Raw genomic sequence first — 25543 nt, forward strand, 5'->3', positions numbered from 1 at the left:
TCTTTCAGACTTCTTAAATGAGATAATAAATATTCTTATTATTGAAGCTGCCTTTAGTTTGATATGCTATTAACAAACTCAGCTGACACAAATTCTTCAAGACTTTGTTATGAGGAATAATGAAATAATACCTATAAAGGACCTGGCATAGAGCAAATGGTTTTAAAAAATGGTAGCAATCAATTGTTATTACAAGTATTATTCTTAATAAGATGTGATTATACTAGAAATGTCAATGAGTTAAAAAATAAGCCATTTAGTAGAGGCCTATTGTTTTATTATATTATTGTTGTCAATGCCAGCCATACTATTTGGCACATAGTAAATGTTTAATGGTTTTTTTTTTATATTATAGAATATGTGCTGCATATGAAAGAATATGTATAAACATATTTAAGTAATGAAACAGAACACTGGCAATACCATTGAAAGCACCGGTGTGCCCCTCCCTTATGCTTCTCTCTTTCTCTGAATACCTCCCCTGCAGAGAAATCAATGTCAGGTTTTAAAAGTCATTTTTAAACAGTGGGAGTCCCTTTGAAACATGTAAAGTTTTACTTACTGGTGATGTATGACTCCTGGTCCTATTCTACTGGAAGACTTTTGGTCCCTCCTATTCTATTGTCTGTTCAGAGTTTGAGATATTAACCTTTAAAATAAAATTTTAAAGATTCTATTGACTGATGAGTTTATAGTCACTCTTCTTAGAAATTCCAAATGACTGAGTCCAGTTCATTAGAGACCTTCTTTTCTGTTGGATTTAGCTGGTCTGTCTGTGCAACGTGCAAAGTTTCTCCATCTCAGTCCCTGCTCAGGCCTCTCTGAACTGCACTCACCCTGAAGATTTATAGCTCTTTCTGAGACACCTTCTAGCAGCAGCCTAAGTTGTTCCACTGCCTAAAATTTCCCCTTGAAACAATGAGTGTTTGCCTTTCCAGAGGTTTCCTTTACTGCTTGGAAAGTAGAATTGGTGAGTAAGACACTAGCAGGGCAAACAAAAAGAGTATTGGCTGTTTGAGTTGTTGATAAGTGTGAGAGATTTTCTTTGGATACATATTCCCAGAGGAAGTTCCACCCTCAGAGAACAGAAAGGTGGCAGTCCCATGGAAAGCCCTCCCAGCTGAGAAGAAGCGGGTGGTGGTGTGGTGGTCACAGTGTGCTCAGAAGCTCCTTCCTGTGTTTGAATCCTGGCACTGCCACCAGGCAGTCATGGACCTTGGGCAAGTCACTTAACTCTCCATGGCTCAGTTCATAAAACAGTTTAATGGGTCCGCCTCATACAGTGGTTGTGAAGATTCAGTGAGTTAAAAACAAAGCATTCAGAACAATGCCTGGCACAGGGAAATGCTAAGTAAATGTTAGCTAGTATTGTTTCAGTGTCGAAAATCCTAAATGTAAATGCAGACATATCTAAATTATCACCAAAGCTAAAATAAGCTGTCTCAGAAGCCATATATTCCCTTAATTTTTCTGAGTTAACTTATTTTGTGAATTGATAAAGGTTTGGAAGTTCTAGAGATGTCCAAAACCCCAATACCCGCTCAGGAAGCAAATATGGGCCACTGTTTCAGTAACCTGCGGAAAGGTTTAGCTAGAAGTGAAATTTGCTCAACATTTTACCGAGAAAGCCTATTTCTCTTTTTAAAAATGTCACATGATTAAGTCAAAAGACTATATAACTTAAGGTTTTCTTAGTGACTTGAATCCTCATGATCTATCAATAGCTAGATCCTTTTCTCTTTGCAATTATTTCCCAGTCTTTCTCAATATTTTCCTGTATCTGAAGCAAAAATATTCTACAGTTATAACATTTTCAATTCCACAAAAAGTCGCCATTATTGAAGTAGACAAGGCAGTAATGGTCCAGTAAAATAAAGTCATCCAGTAATCTATAAGTTCCAAGATAATTCTACAGTTAATAAATTTTACTCTTTAAAAATTATGCTACCCCCAGACAAGGATATGCTCTTCTAGCCTGAAAATACTAGCACAAAAATATACACAAAATGCTTGCACAGTAAGTAGGCATCAAATGCTGTTAGTTTATCATGTTCAAAAGCTAAGATTTGATATTTTATTTTAAATAGAACATTGAGAGAGCAAGCTGCCTGAGAACTCTTTTTGTGGAACGAAGTAGAGAATATACAAACAAAAACACTGTTAATGTCTCCTTAGGCAGATAATCCTCCAATTTTGAGCTGATTTTTAAAATAGCGTTCCAAAAAGTCGTATTCCTCAATTCTTTCTTCTATCCTCTGATCAAGCCTCAATTTTCTTTATATCAGCTTGGACTTAATTGAACATATTTTTCTTCCCATTGAAAAACAAAGCTCTATTATAATTTAAACATATTTACATATTCTAAATGATCATTTAATCCAATGTAAAGGGAATAACTTCCCATCCTTTCCTTATGATTTTTGATTTAGTTTGCATGATTTCAGGAACACACAGTTTCTGTGGGCACATGGGAGAGTAATAAATCATGCCTAGTAAAACAATACTGCTTAGGCAAAACAATTAAAAAGAATAAGTCCCAGTAATAAAATTTAAGAAGCAGCTGATGAAAACAGATGTATCCTTTGTTTTGAATGAACCTCAAATTTTGTAACATGGCAAAAATTAAGGATCTACTGGACTCAGTTCAACTCCGTGCATTAGGCACAGAATGCTAAAGTAAACCCTGCCCTTGTAAAAAAAACAAAACAAAAAAATACAAGGTATAATTTTTGTACTTATAAAGCAGTTATGGCTTTTATTTAAATGTTGAACTTACTATGTCTTCCTCAAAGAGAGGTTTCAATGAAGTTGACTTAGGATTTAAAGTAGAAATCAGAGAATGTGAAATGTCTTGCTATTTGAGACAATAATGTAACCAAATAAATTATGTTTTTAGTATGATTGATTTTTTTAAAGGCCAGAAAACTGAACACCGTCTGCTGTCAAATAAGTGTTTCAAATTTAAGATTATTTTTCCCTAAATAGCATTTGGTGTGGCCACATTTATGTCTGAAAACCCAAATCTCTCTTCATTTGTGCTGAGAGTTTATTTCCCAGCATCTTTTCTTTGCATTGACCCCCAAATACTTACAGACCTTAAAGCTTGTAGAAATCTATCTAATTTGAGCTTTGAACATAGTGTTATTTTGTGGGTTGATAAAGGATTTAGAGGTTCTACAGTTCGGATTTACTCTTTAAAAACTGGGGGCTTGGGAACTTAGCCTTTTAAAGGTAAATCTTTTGTGTGGGCTCAAGCGACTCAGAATGAATTATACGGAGCCAGAATTTCTTCTCCCACCACACCACGGTCCCCTCATGTAAATGACCTCTCATTGATTATCCCCAACAATGGTTCCACTATTTCTTTTGCTTCAATTAAGGAAACTTTTTGAAAGACCATTGGGGATTTTAGCATTGAAACATTTCTAGAGAACTCAAAGAAGCAGCCCATCTTTAACTACACAATATCTGTTTTGCAAATGTGGTATAATCACAGAATGATAGAAAAAAGTAACCACAGGTCTTCTGGCCCAATCATGGAAACCATTTTGAAGAAAGTTGCTTATTACAGGTCCAAAAAGAAAGAAAAGAAATAGGAAGAAAGAAAAATGAAAGGAAGAAAGAAAGAGAAATTGTGTTTGAACCTTTTGCCAGGAAAAAAAGAAAAAGTGCTTTGTGGTCATTAGAAAAGGAACAATATGGTAAGATTTAACTCAGTTGAACTATACATCAGCTACAATTGAACTTTCCATACTTTACTCATTATATTACATAATTTACTCATTATACAATTAAATACAAGATGCCTATCTTTCTTTACACCTACTTACTGTCAAAAAAATATCACCAGGATGTTTTATTCATGGTAGCTGAGACGTAACTCCTAAAATACAAGTTAGACAGAAATACTTGGATAAATATTATTTCATTACTTATAGGGGAGAATGAAATGGAAAAATGCAGTCTGCAAATGTGACCCTGCCTGAGATTGTTGATTTCCTTAGCTAGGATAGTTTAAGTTTTTTTGCTACTTGCCCCCTATCCCCCCAATGCTCCCCTTTCTCGTTCCTGGATTTTGCCTTGGGTTAATTATTTCTGGTCTCATAGCAACTATGTTTTCATTGTGAACTGCCTGAACTGCTTGCTGGAAGTCAGCAGGGCATAAATAAATAAGTAAATCAAAATATGCAAACAAACTGCAGTTAATAGGATGGGGGTTTGAAGGTATGTCTGTCTGGCCAGGATGTGCTCAGAAGAGAAGGTCTGAAATGTAGTAGCTTGGAGGAAAAAATTACTTTCCAAATTGCCTTCCACTCACTTGTGAGCTCACCTTTATGTAAACAGTGGAAATAAAGCAGAACAGCATTTTAGGATTTTTAGATAAGGTTGTGTTGAGATCTTGAATGGACTCATGTTTTGTCTTAGTCTATTTGGGCTTCTGTAACAAAATATCACACACTGGGTGGCTTGTAAACAACAAATATTTATTTCTCACAGTTTTGGAGACTGCAAAGTCCAAGATCATGGTGTTGGCAGATTTGGTTTTTGTTCCATGGAAGAAGGGGGCAAAGGAGCTCTCTGGAAACTCTTTAATAAGGGCACTAATCCTGTACATGAGGGCTCCACCCTCAAGACATAATCACCGCCCAAAGGCTCCACCTCCTAATACCATCACCTTAAGGTTAGGCTTCAACATAGGAATTGCGGGGATGGCCATGCACATTTAGACCATAGCATGATTTAATCTTGCCATTCCTCAGCAGAATAATAGAAGAGTCACCTCATTGTATCCATTGTTTCCATTTTATCTACTGTATGGGATGCTAAAATCTATGCATTTAGCCTTTAAGGTAATTCTCACTTTCTAAAGTGGAGAAAGGTAGAATATTTCCTTCAGGAAATCTTTGTAACTTCCCGTTTCCTCCCACTACCCTCCTTCCCTGACAATCAGTTTGTACTTACCAATCATGAAGGAGAAAGAGTTGGTCACCAAATAATGCTTTAGGAATGTGGAGCTATCATAGAGAAGGTGGGCTCTGGGAAGTGTTTTGAAGGAGGAAAGGGACATTTGATTGAGATAGGGACCACCGTCACAGAGAATGCTACGTACAGCTGAAGGAAGTTTGTCTTCAAAGAAGAAGGCAGTCGAAGGAAGAGCCAGAGAAAATGTAGACATCAATAGGAGCTTAGTATAATCCAGGGATTTCTAAAATCAACCATACTAAGTAAATAAAGATTTCAGTAATGGGAGATAGTTAGGAAAGTGTTTGTCTTCCACTTCTCTGGGTGAATTGCCAGATATTTGAAACTCTATGGGATCTACATAGTGCTGAAGTTGGGAAATCTACAGTTCTGAAAACATTTTCCAGACATCTTAAATTTACTAATCTTAAATAGCAACTATTTCTTTATCTACTCTAGATTTATTCATTACTTAACAAGGAATAAACTGATGTTAAGATACCCTTCTCAGTGTAATTTCTTTTGTGTTATATACATGTGGATAACAAGACTCATGCTGGTTAATGCTAAGAACTATAACGTGAACATTTCAGCGTGACTGATCAGCCAACTGTCAGATACATCTTTTCTTAGGGGCTGTGAACCAGCACCAAGTTCCCCATCCCTATTCACTACAAAATAAAATCAGGCTTACAGTTTTTGATAAATAAGGCAGAGAGCTGAAATGTAAATATCAGCTCACATAGTATAGTTATGGCTATGCAACAAAATTCATCTACTTTCAAGTACTCTCCTCATATTTTTTGAGAGTACAGTTATTAAAAAAAAACTTTACATCATGGTGATACCATCTATGTGTCAAATCCTGCTGGGGGTTTTGGGGATGCTTCCAGATCCTGGTCAAAAGATGATGAATTGAGTAACAAGGAAAAAAAAAAGTTAAGCAATAGGAAAATCTTGTATATATCCCCTATGTTATTTAAAACTGTTAATTAGGAACACTCTCCCCCCATCCTCCGCTCATTGCCACCTCATTTTCCATAGGAGTGGGGATGGGGTGAGGAATTCTAGGAATGTTATACAGGAAGTGTCAAAGCCCACTGAAGGATCATTTCTAAGTGAAGAAAAACCAAAGCCCCTTCCAACAACACAAGAGCTGAATTTTATTTAACTTTACACTCTCTACAGTGCCTTGCACACATCAGATGTGTGATAAATGCTCAAAACTGTATAATAAATAATGTTTGATGCTCCCTGGGTTTCTGTTTACCCTAACATTGCCAAAGATGATCATTTTTAAAGGTTATTGATTTATTTACATTGAAACAAATGGTCTTACAAAGAAACCTGCGGGGGTATGGCTGTGTCTATAAACATACATGAATCATGCATGCATATACGTATGTGGGCATGCCCAGACCCCCGGGGGGATCCTATAGCAGATAAGCCCTGTGGGGCCTGGATCCTTGAGACCAGTGCCTCTTACACTTTCATGTGCACACACATCACCTGGGGATCTTGTTAACTTGTAGATTCCGATTCAAGTTCCCAGTGGTGCCCAAAGCTGGGGACCACACTTTGACCACCACACAGAAAGGAGACCAACAGAACCTGAAAAGCAGTAGCCATCACCCACAACTGGAACCCAATGTATTTAATGTTCCTGGTCTTCCTCACAACCTGCCATGTCATCAGCTGCCGTCTACTAGTACAAGACCTGTACTAGTGTCCAGTCAAGTTCCAGTCTCTATGTAACAGCTGGTCAGCAAGTATTTGTGGCCCACATGCTAGGAGCCACAAATACAGTTGCAGTGCAGGGTAACAAGGAAATGTAAGGTATTAGAGTGGGTTGGGAGTGTGTGGATTCATACACCAAGCGAACAGAAGGCAAATGCAACCAGAAGAAAGTCAGGTGCAGACTCCACATTACAGCTGTACACTCTCACATGCTCAGAGCAGGGAAGATGGTGATGGCCTGGGAGGGTATGGAAATGACTTTTTCTTGGATTGGGCTCCCCAGAAACAGACCCTGAGATGATTTATGTGCAAATCATCTATTTGGAAACTGCAGCAGATGAGTACAGGAGTAGAAGAGTGAGGCAGAGAAGGGAAATAGCTCGGAAGGGATGCCAGGAGATTCTGGGAAAAGAGTTACCTCATTTGAGGAGTGACAGAGTCGGGGTATAAATACCCCCATCATTGGTTGAAGGCTGCTAGTGGGGCTGGGGGTGATATTCGTCACACATCTATCCTGCCATGCATGTCAGCGGGTGGCTTGTAGAGTTGGGGAAAACCACAGACTCAGAAATGCAGATGCTGGCAGTTGAAGGGAAGCAGGAGAGAGACAGGCCCCTGGAGCAAATCGTTTGAGTTTGTTCCCTGTGGACAGATACTCCGAGAAGGGAATAACAGGACAATTGAGAGAGGAGGCTGGGCCCTGCCCAGATAGACCACATATTCCTCATTCTCAAAGTCAGGAGACCTCCCCAGCTACACATGCAGAGAAAGGCTCCTTGGAGGTCAAAAGCTAGTGGGAACCAGCCGCATAGCACAGGGAGATCAGCTCGGTGGTTTGTGACCGCCTGGAGGGGTGGGATGGGGAGGGCGGGAGGGAGGGAGACATAAGAGGGAAGAGATATTGGAACATATGTATATGTATAACTGATTCATTTTGTTACAAAGCAGAAACTAACACACCATTGTAAAGCAATTATACTCCAATAAAGATGTTAAAAAATAGTAATAATAAAATAAAATATAAAAAAGTAATGATCTTGCAAATTTGCGAAACAAAAAGAATTTTTAAAAATAAAAAATATTATAATTGAAATTAAAAAAAAAAAAAGGGGAGTGATACCAAGTGGCCAAACCTACACATAGGCCTCTTCAGTGGACTCCACCTTGGCTAAGAGATGTGTGTGCACACATGGAAAAATCCTGAGCTATACCAAATACGGACTCTGAACCAGGTATGGACTCTGAACCAGGCAGACCAAAATGATTGGCCAAAGGAAACCCGGAAGGAATGCCCCATAAAAGTGATTCAAACTGCCACGAGGGCATGACTCTCTAAGCCTGCCCGTGTGTCTATCCACAGGTACTGTACTCGTTTTTCTCCTAATAAATACTTTACTTGTTTCACTACTTTCCGTCTTTGTGGGAATTCTTTTTCTGCAAAGCCATAGGGCCAGGGCCTTGTCGCTGACCACTGGTCCAGTGGCTAGGATTCGGTGCTCTCACGGCTGCAACCAGACCTCAATCACTGGCCAGGAACCAAAACCCTGCTTCAAGCCACTGCAGGCCGAGGCCACCAGAGATCAGAAGAGCTGGCTTATGCTGAAGTGATTTAAGCCTAAGGGCTATGGGCAGAGCAAGGTCTGTGCTACAGCCTTAAAAGAGCAGCAGGATTTGAGCTGGAAGTAGCAACTGCTTTATCCCCTCAACCCACTTGCTGCCAATGCCACGTTGTCCTTTCTGATGAATCCAGGATTCGTTTACATCTTAAGCTCAAGCCTAGAAGGGCAGTCGCTAAGTGGAAACTTTATTCTTTTGGTGGGGCAGGCACAGGCCTGCTTCCTCACAGACACCGGTATAAGAAAGGCAGAAGTCCCCTCTGAAAAGAGAAGGTGAGATCTGCGGGGACCAGGCTAACTATCCCTGGGGTTCAATCCTGAGGGGAGATTGGTCAAGCAGAGGCCCCTTTCTAGGCCTTGCCAAGCTCTCCCCTCACAGAGCCACTGAGAGCCCCTTGTGGATTTGGTCGGTTGGCCTAAATTACAGTTGATAATTACAAGACACTGTTGAAAATTGCTGCAACATGTAACTTTTGTAACCATTACTATCCTACATTTGCAACTATTTGTGGGGACTGTTTGTCCTTTTAACAGGCTCTTTAGTTTCTGGGGAACTCTGAGGTACACAGTATTCATTTGCTTGTCTACACAATAAAGGGAAACAAAATACTGTTCCCACGTGACCTGGACACCAGTGATAAGTTAAGTTTGGAGAGAGAAGGTAGAAAACAAGAACTGCCTGCTAATCAATGAGGAATTTCCATCATCTGGAACCAGTCTACCATTCAGCCTCATCCCTCTCCCCTCCCTCCATTATCCAGGCACTTGAAACTCTTCATGGCTTCCAGAAGGCTTTCCCCCAGCTGCATGCCATTGCACCAGCTGTGTCCTCCCATGAATACTTTCCTCCTCCTCCCCTGATATAATCCTATCATGCAACAAGCCTCACTTAGAACACACTTCCAAACTCAGCCACACAAGGTGAGTTCTTTCCTTCTTGATCCAGTTCAGAAATCAGTAGTTAACAGGCACCAAGTTAAACTCTAATCATCTGTTTGTACATCTCTCTTGCCCCCCATTCACTGTGAGCCCCTCTAGGGCAGGGACCATGTCTTTCTCCTCTCTGTGTTCCCTTCACCACCAGCACTGGGGTTTGCACTCAGAAAGAATCAGCGACTCAACCCTATATCATTGAGGGAGGCTATGGAAAATCAGCTCTGTTATGTGAAAGCATATCTTGTATATACTTAAAAGATTTTTTTGTTTTCTTTACACTCTGCGAGAGACTTATTAATATCATTTCAATTAGCATGTACCCTTTTTACAATATAAAAAACAATAAAGCTACTTGCATTTTGGAAAAAAGAATCTTCCCCGATGATGGCAATTCTGTAGTATTAAGTAGCTGCCGGCTGGCACCAACCAAGGCTTCCCCAAAGACATTGAACCTTCCAAAGTTTTAACTAAATCCCCCACCCTTGGGGAAACTGTGGTTTTTAAGTCACAGGTCCTTCATCTTGTGGAATGGCCCCTAGGGCCCTTAGTCTTGATTTCCTAGTTAGAGATGCATAGCATCCATCCAGCTCCTATGTCGCAGGATGTTTTTCCACACAGTCAGGATGAGGACAGTAATGTGGTTCTCAGTTGCCTTTGTCATTCTTTTCCTTTTCCTCCTGCAAGTGTTTTTGTGGAAGGCCTGCCGGATGTCACAGAAACGCGACCTGGGCAAGATGTGTGTCACTTCTCTACTTGAAACGTGTCCAAGACTCTGAGCCCAGAGAGGATGTAATAAACACACCCTGGTGCTTGGCCAGCATATTCCAGCCAGTTAGGAAAACAAGGCAGAGGGCACAGGATTTCACACCCGCCCTGGCAGTGGCCGCCCTCAGAGGGCATGCCATTTGATTCTTCACAGGTGCAAACTGCTGGTCTCCAGCTAAGGAAAACAGCTGGCCGTAACATCCTTCCACGTACTATGAGATCATGTGTAAAGAGCAGTTTAGGGCATCTCTGTTTCCGCCACATAGGTTGGCTGCCTTGCGGGTCTGGCATAGGGCGGGGGAAACACAGCTATGGAGGGTGTGCTCTGTAGTAGTGTGTGCCTTCTAATGAGATGAGGTCCTGGTGAGGATGGGACTCTTAAACTAAAATTGCTTCAGTTTGTTTATTTGAGACTTAGGTAGATGGACAGAACACATGAGTGCAGTTTGTCCTCTCAAAAAAGTCAAAGCCATTCCTAAAGAAGTCTCTTTTGCATGTGGACCCACATTAGGAAAGAGGGTTGTAATAACTGCAATACCCAACCAAGGGGGCTGAGACCACCTGCGTGGCTCAGAGAGTCTAATGAGTGAAGAAAATAATGAAAAAAATAAAGCCTCTGGAATTGAAGCATTCTACTTCAGTTCTTCATGGGCAAGAAAAGGCAATCTGGCCTGGATCTAATTTAAACCACTTCAGATTTAGTTAATGAGAGTTTTTAAAAAAATTGCTGCAAACTTATTTGAGCTGTTTTTGTAGGTGGGGAGCTGGGGACCACCTGCCCTTTATGGAAAGCAATGCACTTCCAGTGCCCCCAAGAAAACTAGGCTTATTTTAAATTATAAAAATTTTTACAAAATGTGGCTTTATTATTGTTTTTGTTACTTTTATTCCCCTCAGGAATGGTGATCTACAATATAAATATAATGCAGAAATACATTCCACTCTGAGGAAAAAAATTTATATATACCAGTTATTTCCTAACAAGGAAAGAAGATACAGCCAGTCCCGCTTTATACCTTTGATGGTACATGCAGTACCTCATTCCTTTTATTTCTGTCCTTATTTTGACTTGTCCCCCACATACACATCCACTCAGTCTCTTTCCCTGAGGCACACCATTAACCTGTTCCTGTCTTCCCTGATTTCAGTCTGTTTGGCTTAAGTTTCAGTCTATATCCAAATAAATGCAATGAGAAAGCCCTGAGCACCACTGAGGAAGTAATAAATTGCTGATGTTTATCGAATGTTTACCATTTGCCAGAAACTGTTCTCCATGGTTTAACTCATTAAATTCTCACAACAAAACTACGAGGTAAATAATGCTGCTATTCCTATTTTACAGATGAGGAAACTGAATCTAGAGAGGTGATGTAACTTGCTCAAGGCCACACAGTGAGTGAGGATTCAAACCAAGGCGGTCTGACTCTTAAGACCACCCTCTTAGCCACCATGTTATACTGTATGGATGTCCCCATGGGCAGCAAGATCATTCATGCAATGCGTTCTTACACAGACATATCCTAGGTAGTGATCACTGCTCAGTCTACAGTGGTGAATGTTCCTCCTGGGAGCTGTACTTCAACCGGTTTGCTGCCTGCTGAGCTCTCATATATAAAAACCTCTTTTCTTTCTTTCTTTCTTTTTTTTTAAGATTTTTTTTTTTGATGTGGACCATTTTAAAAGTCTTTATTGAATTTGTTACAAAATTGCTTCTGTTTTATGTTTTGTTTTTTTGGCCATGAGGCATGTGGGATCTTAGCTCCCCGACCAAGGATCAAACCCACACCCCCTGCGTTTGAAGGCAAGGTCTTAACCACTGGACCAGCAGGGAAGTCACTGAAAACCTCTTTTCATGATCCACTCAACATCATTTTTCTCTGATGTCACCTACCAAGAGCCAGGATCTTTGGGAATCACAGATAGACATGGCTCATCATATGCTTTCTGGTTAATAACGTCAGGTCCGCTATCCAATTTATTCTCATCCTTCACCTGTTAGGTATTAGAGATAAATTGTGTAGGCTCTGAAGAGTCAACAACACTTTCCATCTTAATATTTTCTTCTCCTTTCTCTTAAGTTATAGTTATGTCACCTAGAAGAATTAGACAGAGACTTGACTGAAGGAACGTGGCTAGTGAGAATCCAACCTTCAAATTCTTAGTTAACAGTACTCTAGAGTACTCATGAATTCTTTTGGCCACAGGCGAATTCAGATGGATAAGGTATGATTCCTTCCTATGAGAGCTCAGAAACTCATGGAGAAGACATAGACATGGACAGGCAAATTATGACATGGCACAGTCGGTATGGCCTTTGAGGTACAGCCAGAGTGAGGTGGGAGCATAGAGGGGGTGACTAACTGCCTAAGGGAACTGGAAGAGCTTACACAGGAGGCGACATTTGATCTGGGTCAGGAAAGATAAGTAAGAGCAGGGGATGGAAACTATCCAGGCAGAAGAATAGGCTGTGAGGATCACGACGTACGTCAGAGCAAGGTGTGCTCAGGGAAGGATGTAAAATGCTAACAGACAGAACATAGTGGGGCTGGAACAGCCTGGACAGATAAGAGTTAAAGCTAGAGAGGGAGAGTAGGGCCAAGCCAAGATGATGGCATCCTATAGGCAGTGGAGGAGCCAACAGAAGACTTTGTGCAAGGAAGTAGGATCACACTTGCATTTTTAGGAAAAAAACTGGTAATTCTACAAGAGATGCATTAGAGTGGGAAGAAACACATTCCTCTCTCAGTAACACTCTCCAACTGGGTAGGATTTTATTATATTGCTGTTGTTTTTATTATTACTATTATGAGTTGAAATGTATCAAGCACTTACCCGATGCCAGGCACTGTGCTAAGGGCTTTATATGAATTCTCTGGATGTAGGTCTGAGGATGGACCCTCAGAAAGTACTAAGTCATTTCTGCTGTTGTCTGGAGGTCTCCACTATATAGTCTCCTCATTTGAGAAAGACAGAAGGACCTGTGTATTTTTGCCATGCTGAGGACATGTCTAATAAAATAATATTCCTTATTTGTGCATCTGCTTCAACTGAACACACCACAGAAGTGGGGTGTATCCTGGCATTATGAAGAGCCAGCTGTGTCCTTTACTGGACAGGGCCAAAGAAGGTACACCTCAGAGGCAACCACTCATCAGTTACCCTAGAAGTGGGTAGATTTCTCTGCCCTTTGTTCCTTCTAGTTTCATTCTCCATCCAACATATGTACTTTGGATGCCGGAACACACCTGAAAATTGCCTGTGAGTCACCACCCTACAGCCTCCTATAGTGACACAAGCACCATGGCTATTAAGCATGGTTTCTTTCCAAATCTGGGCAAAAAAAGATCCCTGAGGTAATTTGGGAGATAGCGAAAATAAGTATCTATAGGGTGTTATTTTTTGTTTTATAGATACAACTTTCCTCTGCTGGGTTTACATCAGCAGATGGGAAGACTGTGACTGCTATCAGCTGCTGAAAACAGTTTGCCCACCCAGATGGGTGCTGATTTGAAAGAAAGGCACACGTGGTATGGTTCCCCATAGCCAGCCCTGCAGTTCCTACACTTGGCTTTATGCAGGCACAGAAGGTGGGGCAGAAGTCAATTAATAACATGTGTGATTGATTCCAAGCTGACTCTACCCCTGAGGCTACCCTGGGCCTGACAGCCTTACATCCCCTGGAGACTCCCCTCTTCCTCTTAAGGATCAAACAGTGCAGTTTGCTGGAAGGCAGGCAGCAAGGGAGGGATCAACAGTAGGCTCCAATCAGTCACAGACTGCGCATCTCAGAAGTTGAAGCAAGATACTCAAATTGCATCGGCTTTTCTGTATTTCCAAAATCTTTTAAAATCCTAGCAACAGAAATCATCTGATACTTGGAACACCTGAATACATCTGAAAATTTTACTCTGGTGTCAAAGAGAAAAAATATTTTAATGACGTCAATTTTTAGATGAGGCTGGGAAATTTTTAGATGAGACTGAGAAAGAGGATCCTAGGGCCTGAGATCACTAGGGTCCTGTGGCTGTCTCATCATTAACACCCTAAACATCTCCATGTCTCATATATCCCCATGTCCCTTTATGTCACACAGACCAAGCTCTCCACACAGAAAACAGCTGGGCCTTTTTAGGGCAAAGTTCCTGCTGTTCTCTTTTTATTGCAATGTCCTCCTCCATAGGTAGCCAGGAGCCCATACTTGACTTCTGCCCTCATACCCACCTGGCAATGTACTTCAGTAACTCTCTGTTTCCTTCTGCAAAGAGGTTGGAGAGAAATAACCATACACATGTATCTTGCTTATTGGTTTTGGTCTTTAGGAATATGGCTCCACAAAATTTTTAGAACATTGAACAGGTTTACTCAAATTAAGCAGTTAATAGCTGCTTAGACTACTAATTCTTGGGACATCTGAATTTTAGCATTCTTAAAACTAAAAGAAGGACTTTCAAAGGCTGATATCTTAGGCATTATTTCTGAGTAAAGGATCCTGACTAACATTTATAGGTAATTGTGTCAGTCTGATCTTAAATGAAATGGAATAATGGAATTCAAGAATATCAGAGCCAGAAGGGCGGTAATCCAGTGCAAAGACATTACTTATTTTTGAGGAGAGAAAAGAGACCCAGAGAAACGAATGACTTGATGAACTGCAACAGAGACATTCTTTGTCCCCTGTCATTTCTTTCTGTCCTTCTCTTTTGATTAGCTGGGCATATGGCCACCTAAATCCAGACTAGATGTTCCAGCCTCCCTTGCAGCTAGGTATGGTCATCTGCAGCTTTGTTTTATTTAGCCAATGGGCTATAAACAATAGGTTGTGTTTGACTGTCTGGAAGAGTTCTTCTCCCCTTTCCCCTTCCTACTGGCTGAAATGTTGAATTGATGGGTGGAGAGGAGTAGCCATCTTGGACCATGAGATAGAAGCCCTGTGCTCTTTGGTGTGCTCAAGGATAGGAGAGCAACAAAGGAGAAGGGGCCTGGGTTTCTGAAACATGGAGTTCTAGACTGACTGCCTTCTAGACTTCTTTATGTGCAAGGGAAATAGATGTGTATCTTTGTTTAAACCATTGTTGAATTTTTGTGTTACTTATTCCTGACCACATGTAAACTGCTATATCAGTAGTCTGGAAAAGTTTTAATTGATTAACATGACTTGATGGAGGAGGGCAGGATGGGTGATGGACAAGGCCTGACTGATCCTTTGTCTAAAAGATAAAATGCTTTAAATATGTTATGTCAAGGGATCTCAAATACTGATCCACAAAATGCTGCATCAGAATTACCCTGGCAGACGTGGGGGAGGGGTGTCCCATAAATCCAGATTCATGGGTCCCTTTCCTGGAGTTTTTCATTTAGTAGGTATTCTATGGGGCCCAAGAATTTATTTTGTTAAAAAAGTTCCTAATATAGTCCTGATATCCAGAAACATTTGGAAAGTATTTGATCTAAAATTGTTCTCTGCTGAGGAGGTGAATCAGAAGCATCAGAAAAAATTTTTTTCTCTCCCAAACATAGATGCCTCCATGGGCACATGAGAATGAGAGATAGAGATAGAGAGAGACAGAGACAGAGAGAGAGAGGTGAGAGAGACAGAGATGAGGAAATATTCTGATATTCTGAATTTTGAAATAAGTGATCCCTGAGGCTCTTTGGACCCTCCTCACCTTCTCTCTGCACTCACCTGGAGTCACAAAAAATGTCACCTAATAGTCCATTCTCTCTCAAGTTAGCCTTAGTTCAGATAAACCTACAGTGGCTAGTGTTTTTTGTTTGTTTTGCTTTGCTTTGTTTACAGATTACATTTTCTATGGGAGGTGTAGTCACTTTCAATGTGCATCACTACACATTAATGAATCGTAAATGTATTTGTGACAAAAAGAACTACCACTTGAAGATTCCAAGGCCTTGCACACCAGAGGTTGAATTTTTTGGTCCATGCAAAAATCTGCAATGTCAGCAGATTCAGGCAAACAGCTGTTGGTTACAGTTGGTCTAAAAGCACTTGGGCATACCAGCAGCCTCTCCTGGCAGCAAAGGCGATGGGCACAGAAACTGTTACCACAAGGCAGATCATGGCAGGCAGGAGACATTCCAAACAGCACTGAATGGAAAGGGATTATACTAAGCAGCACGTCAGTACCAAGTAATCCTTTTGCAAGAGTCACTGTCACATTCATAAATACACACTGCTTGGGAGACCGGTTCTCCCACCTTCTTCTGGGAAACTAGAGGAGTAAGGCCCTCAACCAGGAGGAAGCCTGGCATTCACCAGGCTCTCCACAAATCTCAGCAGAAATCAAACAAAACAGATTGCTAAACTTGGTGAACTATGAAATCTCTTTTAAGAGTTGTACAATTTTATATTTATCTAATAGGAAACTACAGTATGGGTAAGTGGGTGAAAGTAAAAGCTTTCCTCTATCGATTATATATTTGCTTTTATTTTTAAAAGATAAAAATCCTAAATCCCAATATGAAATCGCCAGAGAGACATGCATGTGTGTGTATACATGCAGGAACACACCCTTCAGAACTTTAATTTCTGGAAATTCTTTCTTAGTTGCCTAGTCCCCACAAGCTCTGGCGGCATCCTGTTGTCCCTTCCGAAAGATTTTATTATGCAAATATTTAGACTAGGACTTTTAAACATCCATGAACGTTTACTGCACTCTCTCAAGTAACATCATGTAGAGGGCTCAAAACATAGAGTCCAGGCAATTACTGACAGGATAGCTATGGGTTCTCATTAATATGCAGTCTCTGGGACCTAACTCTGTGTTTACTGATGGTCTCCTGGTTGACCAGAATTGCAACCAGAAATGAGATGAAACTCTTACTGGTTGCTGTTATTACAAAGTGGTCTTGAATCTGTCATAGTGCTCTTTCCATTGTAACCCTTCGCCTTCCTCACTGACACTCCAGCAATGAAATCTTCACTTCCTGAACCTTCCACATAACCCTGCTACAATGTGCCCTTGATCCAGAGGCTGCTGTCCATGCATTAAAAAAAAAAAAAAAAAAAAGAGAGAGAGAAAGAAACGAAACTCTCAGAAGTCTCAGGACAAATTTGTAGGTCATAGAGCTCCTATGGATTAAGTGCTGATGGAATTTAGGGAAATGGAGAGAAAAAAACCCATACTTACTTCATCCACATGCCCAACAGCTCCATAGATTCTCGCCATTTGTCCAATGAGGTAGGGGAATCTCTCAGCAATCTCTTTCAGCATTGGAAGAAAACTGTTCAAAGCCACTGGCTCATAGCCCGCTATCTCTATGAGGATGCTTAGGATGACGTCGTTATGGGTCGAATCCTTCAAATGCCCGATTAGGAAAGGAATACACTTCTGAACCACCTACAGAAAGAAAGGAGAAGAAGAGGGAAGAAAGAGAAACAAAGAGGAAATTAATTAAGTCAGAATCAACCTAATATTTTTTGTATTCAATCTGAACTCAACACATTCTGAGATTATTACTCTTGCTGGAACTCAAACAAATCTCCCAAGTCTGAAATTTTAAATTTACAATAAAATTTCAGAGGCTTCAGTTCCTTTTGCTTCCTCTTTAAATCTGCACTCTGCTATTGAAGAGTAAAGGCTGCAAAATGCTTAAATGTTTCTATTCGTAAGTCAAGTTTTGATGTGCTATGTCCTTATCGGTAGTGTTACATTTCCTCCAAACCACCCTGAAAGCTTCAATTTTTTATTTTTATTTTATTTTTGGTGCTCATATACAATAGAGTTTTCCTAAAGACTCACGGAAAACATTACCAAGTAGTGTTCTCAGAAATTGGTTGTGCTGTCCATTATCAACTGTGCTGCATATATTGAGAAGAATGAATTTGACCACTAATTAAATTGAATTGAAAAGCATAGATGGCATTAACAATATTTATTGAATACCTACTATGTACCCAGAACAACTAGAGATTCCTAGAAGTTAGGATACTAGCCAAAACTTTTAACATGGCCTACATACTCAGTCCCTACTTGCCTACTCCTTAGACATCATCTCGGACATGACCACCTTGCTCTCTTAACTTTAGTAACAATGGCATTTTTTTCTCTCTCAAATTCCTCTCACCATGGGACCTGTGCACATATTATTCCCTCTCTGTAATAAGGTCTTCTCCACTACCTCATTTCATCAGTTAACTCCTAATTATCCATAGACTATCAGAGAGTTTCAATTTAAAGGACAATATAAGTATGTAAGAGATCCTTGACGATGACTTTAATCAGAGCCTTCAAACTGGAGAAATATGGTGTGGAAATATTTAATAATAAAAGTAAGGAAGCAGGAAAGAGCTCTTCCATTTTCTTCCATTTTCCATTTGGATCACAAAAATGTAATATGATAAAAAATTATTAATTTTTATTAAATAATTATATTATATATTAAATTATATATTAATTAAATAATTATTAAATAATAATAAATAATTATTAAATAATTTCTACCATATTCTCAATATCCTAATCTTTCTTAATTTTTAATGCTTTTATCAATATAAAGATGCAATAATTTGTATTAAGGAGAATGTGACTTTTTTGTGGAATAAAGTCTCTATATTAACACATAGACACATTGCATACTGATGATTTAATGAACTGTTTTGTCTGCTAAAATAAAAGAATTAGAAAGGACAACCTGTGGAAAACTGAACAAAGAAGTACAAACTATTTGCCCATCCATACTTCTACTATGCTTATTTCTTTTGTTTGTTGTTGGTTTGCTGTTTTGGTAAGGGAAACTTGAAATGTAGATTCCAGTATAAAAACTGAATGTGATGCACAGCTCAATCTGCTGAATTCATCCCCTGCCCAAAACCTGCTTTTCCCACCTCTCTAGCCCCAAGTGTCTTCTTTCCCCATAAATGACACAATCATCTGACTGCTCAAGTCAGCAGTCTGGGAATCATTCTTTTTTTTTTTTTTTTTTTTTTTTGCGGTACACAGGCCTCTCACTGTTGTGGCCTCTCCCGTTGCGGAGCACAGGCTCCGGACGCGCAGGCTCAGTGGCCATGGCTCACGGGCCCAGCTGCTCCGCGGCATGTGGGATCTTCCCGGACCGGGGCACGAACCTGTGTCCCCTGCATTGGCAGGCGGACTCTCAACCACTGTGCCACCAGGGAAGCCCTAGGAATCATTCTTGACAACTGTTTTTCCCTTATCAGCAGCTTCATCCAAGCAATCACCAAGTCCTATTGATTCCACCCCCCAAGTATCCCACAGATGGGTCCACTTCCCTCCATGTCCATTCATCTATCCATTCACTCATTCACAAATATTTATGGAGTCCTTCCCATTTGCAAGGTACTATTCTAGGTGCTGGAGTTAATGTTTCTAACAGGTCTGACAGGTTCCTGCCTTCATGGAATAACTCACTGTCTAGTAAAGGAGATACTTAGTAAAACAAATAGTTACAAAAGAAATACGTAATTATAAGTTTTAATAAATGTCACATAGGGGAAATACAGGGTGCTGTGAGACACAGTCCCAGGGCCCTGATTTAGGCTGGGGGTCAGGGAAGTCCTCTCAGCAGGAACATTTAAGCTGAGACACTGATCTAGTCACCCTGCACTTGGGTTATTCCAACAGCCTCCTAACTGTTCTCCCTGCCTTCAGTCTTGTCCGTCCAATCCCTTCTCGACCTTGTGGCCACAATGGTGACCCTCTCCTGCTTAAAATACTTCACTAATTTCTCATTGCTCTCAAGCCAGAGGTTCACTATACCTTTTCTGAACTGACTCCTATCCACCTTCTAGACTTAGCTCCTTACCCACCTATTCTACTGTCTCCCCATCCAGATCCCATCACATAACACTTCCACCATGTTGGATTTTTAAAAAATGTTCTTGACCTGCTAAGTTTTCTCTTGTGTCTGGAATTTTACTCATGTGATCCATTCGGCCTGTAGTTCTTATTGCCCCCAATTTGCTGGATAACTCCTTATCATTCTTGAGGCTTCAGATTAGCTATTATTTCCTTTAAAAAATCTTCCTCAACTCCTCTTCTTTTCCCCTCTCAGTCTCATGTCCCTGCTAAAGCTCCTACCCTCATACTTCCTTCTCATTGCTGTTCCAGTGTCTGCCTTGCAGACTGACTGAAATCTCTACAAGGTCAAGAATCATTTCCATTTTGTACCTATGAATGTATACTCAGTGCCTAGCACAGAGTCTGGCCTGAAAGTAAGTCAATAAATATTTAAGGAACAAATAAAAGGAAGGCAGATCTAAATGATTTTATAGGGTAGTTTTGGGATAACCCCAACTCCCACCCCACACCATAGTACTTGAATAGTTGTACATAATGTTTAAACATATATACTACCATGTGTCATATACAACATAACTAATAAGGACATAAAAGAAGATAATTTTGAGATCACTAGGATCATCCTGTGTATAAATTTAAACTTGATATTCATGTCCAGTACTTGCGGAGAAAAGGACAGAGGTAGTTTCTGGTAAATGGCACATATGAATGAACAGTTCAGTAAAGGCTGCCTGTGCATTGGGGTTGACCGTATGTCCTTTGGGTGAAACTATGAGAGGTCCCTGGCACCTATGGCAGAAGTGTCAGCCAGCTGCTCCGGGTCAGGGCAGCATACTTAACCTGAGGCTTTTAGAAATGGAAAACGCTTACACATTTCCTGCCCCATTCTACAAAATTCCATTTCCTAGTCCTTATTCTTCATGTCCTATTCCTGGAACACCTGTGACACGTGCTTCCAGTCATGACAATTTTATTTAAACTCCAGCCATACATCCCAAGCCTATAAAGAAAATTTTAAAAGGAAAAGAAAGAAAAGGGGAAAGGAAGAAAGAAAAAGTAAGAAAGGCAGGCAGGCAGGCTCAGGCAAATATATATACTTCTGGGCAGAGTTGAATCCATAGGAGCAAAGAAAAGAGAAACCCTGAATAATGGGAATAATAATAAAATGTGAATAATGTGAATGAACAAAGGCAGATATTTCTTGAAGTTTATCACTCACATTTAAGGGAAGTGGTGCTTTGGGCTTTAGATATTCTTGGATAAGGAGAAATTATATTTTCCAAACACAGGGCATTTCCTTAGGTTGGTCTCTTCATGGTGCCTCATTGGAGTCATCTCATAACTCAGAGAAAGCCTTCTTTGGCTGAGAGTAGAGTAGCCACTAAGGTAACATAGATGGCTGGCAAAGAGCAAGCTAACACGGCCTTTGTTTAGGCCACAAGCCCCACGCCTTGGACTCTGACAGAGCTTCCAAACTGACCTCCTAGCCTCAAGTCTTTTCCCCTTTCTTCAGCCTCCTCACTGCCTAAAACTTCATCTGCTTATGTCAAAGATTTCCCATGGGGCTTCCCTGGTGGCGCAGTGGTTGAGAGTCCGCCTGCCGATGCAGGGGACACGGGTTCGTGCCCCAGTGCGGGAAGATCCCACATGCCACGGAGCGGCTGGGCCCGTGAGCCATGGCCGCTGAGCCTGCGTGTCCAGAGCCTGTGCTCCACAACGGGAGAGGCCACAACAGTGAGAGGCCCACGTACAGCAAAAAAAAAAAAAAAAAAAAAAAAAGATTTCCCATGGCGCATGGCTGGAATCCCAATGCCACGGCATTCTAGGGTCTTCGCTTATGGGTATATTTGCTGGCTCTTCCTCTGTGAACCCTCTGAGCCAGCAACATGCCACTGACCACCCACAGTGGCTTGAATACGGGGAAAACTCATACTTTCAAAGCTGATCTCAAATAGCTCTACTTCTGGGAAGCCTTCCCTCCAGGCTGCTCTAACATACACAGAACCTGAAGCTAGAGAACAAGGGAGGCCCCCAGACCACACACTGAAATATTCTACAGTCTTATACAGTGTTCTATCTTCTTACCTGACACATACACCTTTATAACAATCTGGGAGGCTTGATCTGAATTTAGAATTTTTGGTCCCTGTAGAGGGAACAGGAAGAAATGACCCTTAATCCCCATCTCTTGCCCCTCCCTTCTCTTCCTACCCCTGGCTTTGCCCTCAAGGAGTCTCCTATGCATATATGTGGATACCCAAGCCCACATATGCAAGCTCATCTAGGCTGCCTCTCAGACCTATGGGGTCACACTGTTGGCATGGCCTGTTCTTGGGAAAACAGGCCCAGGGACCAGGCCTTGCATCCTGGAAGCAGGATGGAGACTTACAGGAAGGGGATTCCAAGGTCCCAGTTATCTGGACTATGTCTAGTAGACAGGGAAGTGCATGGGAACTGGGGGCACAGGCAGAGGAGGGCCAACCAGAACAGTATAAAGCAAGTAGCCCAGGGAAGGGTCCTATCCCTGACTTTTCTGGTCCTTCCTGAGCAGAATTAATCACTGCCTTTTCTGTCTCCCAAAGCAGTCTGCTGACAAGTTTAGCATCTTGTCCTTGAACTGAAATTTTGTGGACACAGCTCATTACTCCAGCCCATGGGCACCTTGAGGGTGCGACCATCTGAAAACATAGCTCCATAACTTAACTGGCAGCAAATGACATTTAAATTCTTACTTACAGAATAAAAAGTCGAGCTATTGTGTACATGTACATGTGTATGTGCACGTGTGTATCCACACTCCCTCTTAAATTAGTCCTCAGGTTCAATTTTCTCTTTCAATTTAATTTGGATAGTACTCAAGTTCTATTAATCTCCAGAAACCTATAAAATAACTGCTACTCTTTTCATGTATTACTTATACCCACCATACTAACGAAATATATATTCTGAAATCCAGGGTTCTGCTCCAAAGGTTGTTTGAGAACAGTCTATATATATTCCATCACTCTAACTTAATGCTCTGCAACTGGCTTCTCATTTTAAATAAATACCAAGTGACCTCTGAGTCTTGTCAGCCTGGTGATGCTATGTTAGGTGCTGTAGGATTAGGTATGTGAATAGGAATGCTCTACACTGCTGAGAGAAAATCCTAGAAAATGACTCTAGGGACCAGACCACAAAAGCAGTTCCTCTGGGTCTGGACATTAATCAACAGAGGGCTGAACTTGCCATTTCCTGCCACTCTTCTCTGTATGGTTAGGGCTAGACACCTACATCCTGGGGATAATAACACATATGTTCATATGTGTTACTAAATTCTGTTTCCTTCATTGACTAGACTACAGCATGGTTTTTGGCAGCCGAGAATATAGACTTAGCCCCAGAAGGCCACTTGGAAAATTGACCACCCAGCCTTTTCCTATAAATGAACTCGGAGAATCCTCTGGAGATTCCAGCCACGAGTCACTAGCCAAGAACTGCCTCCCTCCACCTAGAAAGGATAGCTTCCTAAAAGAGGGATACTCTGAGGGCAGTGATGGAGGAAGGGATACCACATGATCGGGCAGCAACATCAGAAACTCACAGACGGATGGATGTTGACGCTATGTCACGTTCACAACCTCATGGACTAGTCAGCTATACATAGAGAAGATTTTTTTTCAAGGGCCAACTGTTGACCCTCCAGCCCTGGAGAGCCCAGTTATCACTGGTCACAGAAGGTGGGTAATGAGGAGTGCATTCAAGAAAGCATGAAAACATTCCTGCACTTGCCTTCATTGGAGAACCAGCTCAGTTTACCTCCAAGTTACAGAGCACTGGCACAGCTTTTATGCAGAAGGAAAAACCCCCTTTTAATCCAAATGTCACAAGATCAAAATCCTTCTCATTTAGCCTCTTATTTCATCTGAAATTGAATTAACTAGACTTACACTGAAAGCCTCAGTCTGTAGATTTGATTGTTGCCACGTATTTCATTTTCCTCTCTCAGTAGACTTTTCTCTGTATCCCTCCTTTTCCCCTTGCCTGCTGTCTAATTAATGAACATGAGAGAGAGGAGAGGTGAATCAGGGATTTCTCTAGCTCACTGCCTGAGCATCTCAGTAACCAGGTGTTAGCTGACAAAGAGCTGAAGGAGGCAAGGGGGGTGGGAAGGGGCAGGGCTGCTTTAACAGGAAGAGAAGTGCTGAGGGGAAACAAAGGGTTGGGTGGTGCCCTAGTCACCACTTCCTGCCACCAGTTAGGATCCTGGCCCTGGTGGGTCCCTTCACGTCATTATGGGTGCTTCCTAATCCTTTGCTTCTTCATTCTAGGATCCACACTCAGCATCTACAGGAATATCTACAGCAATCTGCTTTCCCACTCTCTTTCCCCTTCTGTTCAGTTCTCCTCCTTTTCTTGTCTAGCTTACCTTTCTACTGTGTCCCCCGGCTCGCCCATTTGTTTCACAAGCCACAGCCTTACAGTCTCATTTTTTTAGCATGTTGAGATCAAAAGATCTCATTGGCTGGAATTAGACTGGGTTGATGAGGTAGCTCAGCCTAATCTGTATGGCTCTGCGAAAGTTCCCTAACCAGTGTCAGCCCCAGATTTTCTGTAAATGGCAGTCTTAGGGGTGGGGCATTGTGACTGTAATGGCCTGTGGAAGACATGGACATTGCCCGTCTGAAAGCTGGAGGGGCCGATAAAGATAAGGGGGGCATGAAAAGCCACCTCACCAAGTCGCTCCTTGGTACCAGCACTGTTCTTGACCTCTCCAAACTTCAACTTCTCTGTTTACAAAATGAAAAGGTTGTGGAGAACAAGTGAGATAATCTCTGTAAAACACCTACACAGTGCCTGGTACTTGGCATGAGCTCAACCACTATTGGTGCCCCTTGTCCACCCTCCCCTGCCTTCTGTAACCTGGGAACACTTCCCTTGTGGCCTTCTGAAAGTGGAGGCTACTCAGTGACTCCCCCAGGCCAAGAGAGGAGGGGGTTGGGAGTCAGAGTGCTGGACCTGTCACTTACCGCTTACTACTTGTGAGATGGGGGCAAGATAACCTCTCAAAACATTCTTTTTTCTTTTTTTTTCTGATTTTAACTGATTAATTTATTTTTAATTTTTATACAATTTTTAAAGGTTACACTCCATTTGCAACAAAGCATCCATTTTGACTGGTGTAAAATGGAGGAAAAAATAACACATCATAGAGTTATTGGTAGGATTAAATGAGATATTAGATGTTAAAACAAAAGTCCTTTGTGAATGGTAAAATCCTCTGCAAATTTAGGCACTAATACTAACTCATCTGTCTTAAGAAATATTCGTGGAGAGACTTCTGTGTGCCAGGTACTATGCCAGGCACTGGGGACACAGTGATGGATAAGGTGGTCCTTGTGTCTCAAGCATTTGCATCACAGCCAAGGTGATCCAGAGGGAGAGAGACCAGCAGAGACAAATTCATGACAGTGTGAAATTTGCTATGTCTGGGATTAGGCAGAAGAAAGGAGTCAGAGAGGACTACTGGCAAGAAAGCAACACCTAAGCAACTGTCAGCCCAAAAAGGGTGGTCCTGGTTAGGAAAGAACATTCCAGATGGAGAACATAGCATATATGTAAAAACTCAGTGCCCTGATAGAGAATGCCCACCTGTGGTCCCTAAGACTGTATAGTTGTTCAAGGTGTAAGGATTAAAGTGACCCTACGAGGCCAGGCAACAGTCAGGGGCCTGGTTTTAAATGGCCTCATAAGCCCTTTCCCGAGTCTCTG

At 41.3% G+C, this 25543-nt stretch overlaps 1 protein-coding gene across 3 annotated transcripts in view; it reads right to left on the reverse strand.

Moving 5' to 3' along the window:
* Window positions 1-25543, reverse strand: part of VEPH1 (ventricular zone expressed PH domain containing 1) — a gene marked incomplete at its 5' end in the record, with an annotated part of 209297 nt that overhangs the window by 121289 nt on the left and 62465 nt on the right. For all 3 annotated transcript variants that reach the window (XM_082655111.1, XM_082655110.1, XM_082655109.1), the window contains one exon: window positions 17162-17371. In XM_082655111.1, the coding sequence (XP_082511237.1) occupies window positions 17162-17371 (210 nt within the window). The remainder of the gene's footprint in view (window positions 1-17161; window positions 17372-25543) is intronic.

This window comes from Grampus griseus (assembly GCF_964374135.1).
Source record: "Grampus griseus genome assembly, chromosome: 5".
In the NCBI taxonomy this organism is placed as follows: Eukaryota; Metazoa; Chordata; class Mammalia; order Artiodactyla; family Delphinidae; genus Grampus; species Grampus griseus.